This window comes from Penaeus japonicus, unplaced genomic scaffold (genome assembly GCF_977035675.1).
Source record: "Penaeus japonicus unplaced genomic scaffold, GWHDUDI00000001_assembly GWHDUDI00000013, whole genome shotgun sequence".
Lineage (NCBI taxonomy): Eukaryota > Metazoa > Arthropoda > Malacostraca > Decapoda > Penaeidae > Penaeus > Penaeus japonicus.
The window spans coordinates 10,506,506-10,509,005 of record NW_028234415.1 but is presented as its reverse complement, the minus strand read 5'-3'; the positions used below and the strand labels follow the sequence as shown (position 1 = coordinate 10,509,005).

The 2,500-nt window shown below is 42.6% G+C and overlaps 1 protein-coding gene across 2 annotated transcripts in view; it reads right to left on the bottom strand.

Moving 5' to 3' along the window:
• The window catches only part of LOC122244150 (dnaJ homolog subfamily B member 14), a 28,763-nt gene that overhangs the window by 23,523 nt on the left and 2,740 nt on the right, over nt 1-2,500 (bottom strand). For both annotated transcript variants that reach the window (XM_086543175.1, XM_043001976.2), the window contains exon 2: nt 1-172. This exon is cut by the window's left edge and continues 72 nt beyond it. In XM_086543175.1, coding sequence (XP_086399301.1) covers nt 1-172 — 172 coding nt within the window. The remainder of the gene's footprint in view (nt 173-2,500) is intronic.

The following is a 2,500-nucleotide window of genomic DNA, read 5'->3' as shown; positions in this document are numbered from 1 at the left end:
GTTCTCTCCTCACTTGCACTTGCTGTGCGTCGTTGTCGGAAACCCTCACTGCTGCTGCCCCCTCCCCGGCCCCCTCCTCCCCCTCCTCTATCGCCATCGCTCCCCGCTGTCCCATTGCTGTGCTGTGTGTGGCTCGTCGTGTCGTTTAGTCGATTCAGTAAGTCGAGGAAAGCTGGAAGTAAATAGGATTTTGGTCAGTACAATGACAACATGGAATATAACAGATAGGAAAGATGTTAACCTGTTGATGCCAGGAGAGCATGGATGCCTGCACAGTCCAAGGTTATTTTGCCTTGTTATTTCTCTTACACATACCTGGTACACTCAGGTCGCAATGCACCTTGGGTCAATTTGTGGATTCCACCCATTTTCATATAGTATTGTTCCATTTGCAGAAATTACAAGATACTCATTCCTTCAATTGTGAGGTCCTACCGTACAAAATGCCAATAAATATCACATTACTTATATATCATACAGAAACTCATATTTCATACCATAAGTCTAGAAAATAACACAAAACACACACATCCTAACATCTTGAAAGGACTAATAGAATACAAACAATTATGTTACTTAATTGCTATGATGAGGATGCAGTTTTGCAAGCTATGTGAAAAAAGCAAGAGCTGTATCATTACTACTTACAATGACAGTGGAACCAAGCTAAACTCAAGCCATGATGAAATTTTAAACTCATGATGCTTTAACCTGTGGGTCCTACCACCCATTCTTGTGCAATTACCAAAAAAAAACATGCAATACCTTTTGAACATATACTTGAAGTAAAAATATTCTGCATATCATTTGCCTCTTTCTTTTTGAGCTGTGGCTCACTCTTGTGCACTCAGATGGTGCTACAGACTGCAATTCTTCAGCCAAACCACCCAATTCATTGTAGCTCTAAGAATCATGTAAGCAAGGAGAGGAAGAGGGAGGAAGAGAGGGAGAGAGGGAGAGAGGAAGGGAGATAGAGAGAGAGAGAGAAGGGGAGGGAGAGGGAGAGGGAGAGGGAGAGGGAGAGGGAGAGGGAGAAGGAGAAGGAGAAGGAGAGGGAGAGGGAGAGGGAGGAGAAGGAGAAGGAGAAGGAGAAGGAGAAGGAGAAGGAAAAAGAAGGAGAAGGAGAAAAAGAAGGAGAAGGAGAAATAGAAGGAGAAGGAGAAGGAGAAAAAGAAGGAGAAGGAGAAGGAGAAGGAGAAGGAGAAGGAGAAGGAGAAAGAGAAGGAAGGAGAGAAAGAGAGAGAGAGAGAGAGAGAGAGAGAGAGAGAGAGAGAGAGAGAGAGAGAGAGAGAGAGAGAGAGAGAGAGAGAGAGAGAGAGAGAGAGAGAGAGAGAGAGAGAGAGAGGAGAGAGAGGAGAGAGAGGAGAGAGAGGAGAAAGAGGAGAGGAGAGAGAGGAGAAAGAGGAGAGGAGAGGAGAGGAGAGGAGAGGAGAGGAGAGGAGAGGGAGAGGAGAGAGGAGAAAGAGAGAGGAGAAAGAGAGAGGAGAGAGGAGAGAGGAGAGAGGAGAGAGGAGAGAGGAGAGAGAGAGAAAAGAGAAAAAAGAGAGAGAACTGGAGAAAGAAACAGAGAAAAGGAAAGTGAATGAAAAGAGACAAAGAGCGGGTTTGATCTTGGCCATGAACTGAGCCTTGGATGAAAATATAACTCACAATTAACTTTCCAAGTACTATGCCAAACAAGATATGAAACCCCAGGAGCAGAAAAATATCAAGAGAAATAACTATTATCAGAAATTAAAGTACTGAGCACTTGAACTACATAGTGGGAACTGCTCACAGTTGAAGCACGCTCACAGCCATGTAGTGTTATGATTGTAATGGTAATAGTTTCATAACCACAGCTTTTTAAAGTCAGCCTAAACCCTTGTTTTATGATGGATTGAAGGGAAAATATTTGTTAGGCAATTCTGTGCTGCCCTGGGGAGGGGGGGGGCTATTTTCCCCCATCCCTCTTAATTTTTAGTTGGTGCTGGTGTCATTAGAGATTGCCCGTCCTTACTGCCAGTTAGCTCATTGAGCGTCCTGTCCACACTGGGTTAATCAGGTTGAATTATTTCTATTTTGAAAGACTACTAAATTATAACTATTAATTAAACGATTCACGACAAGGCATATATTTGCCTATTTCCTATTCTGCAGGCAATAGAGCATGGAAGGGCAGCTTCCAGCCAAGAGATTACTTGAGTCGCAAGGCCACGCTGAACATCTTGGAGCAATTTCCAATTTACCCTTTTTGAAGATCTTGTGTTCTGACAACACTGGGAAAAATGCTTATATACAAATGTAACTTCCCTGAGTATATGTAACCATAACTATGTATTATGTGTATATATGGTGGAACATGATAGAACGTCATCTGCTGTATGGGAAACTCCAATAACATGATATAACATCAATCATCATGAATGGGTTAAGAGGGCCATTTACAGATGCCTTTAAATAGGCCTACATTGTTCCAGCTTTTAAATCATAAAGACATTACATATGTAAACTGTTGTTT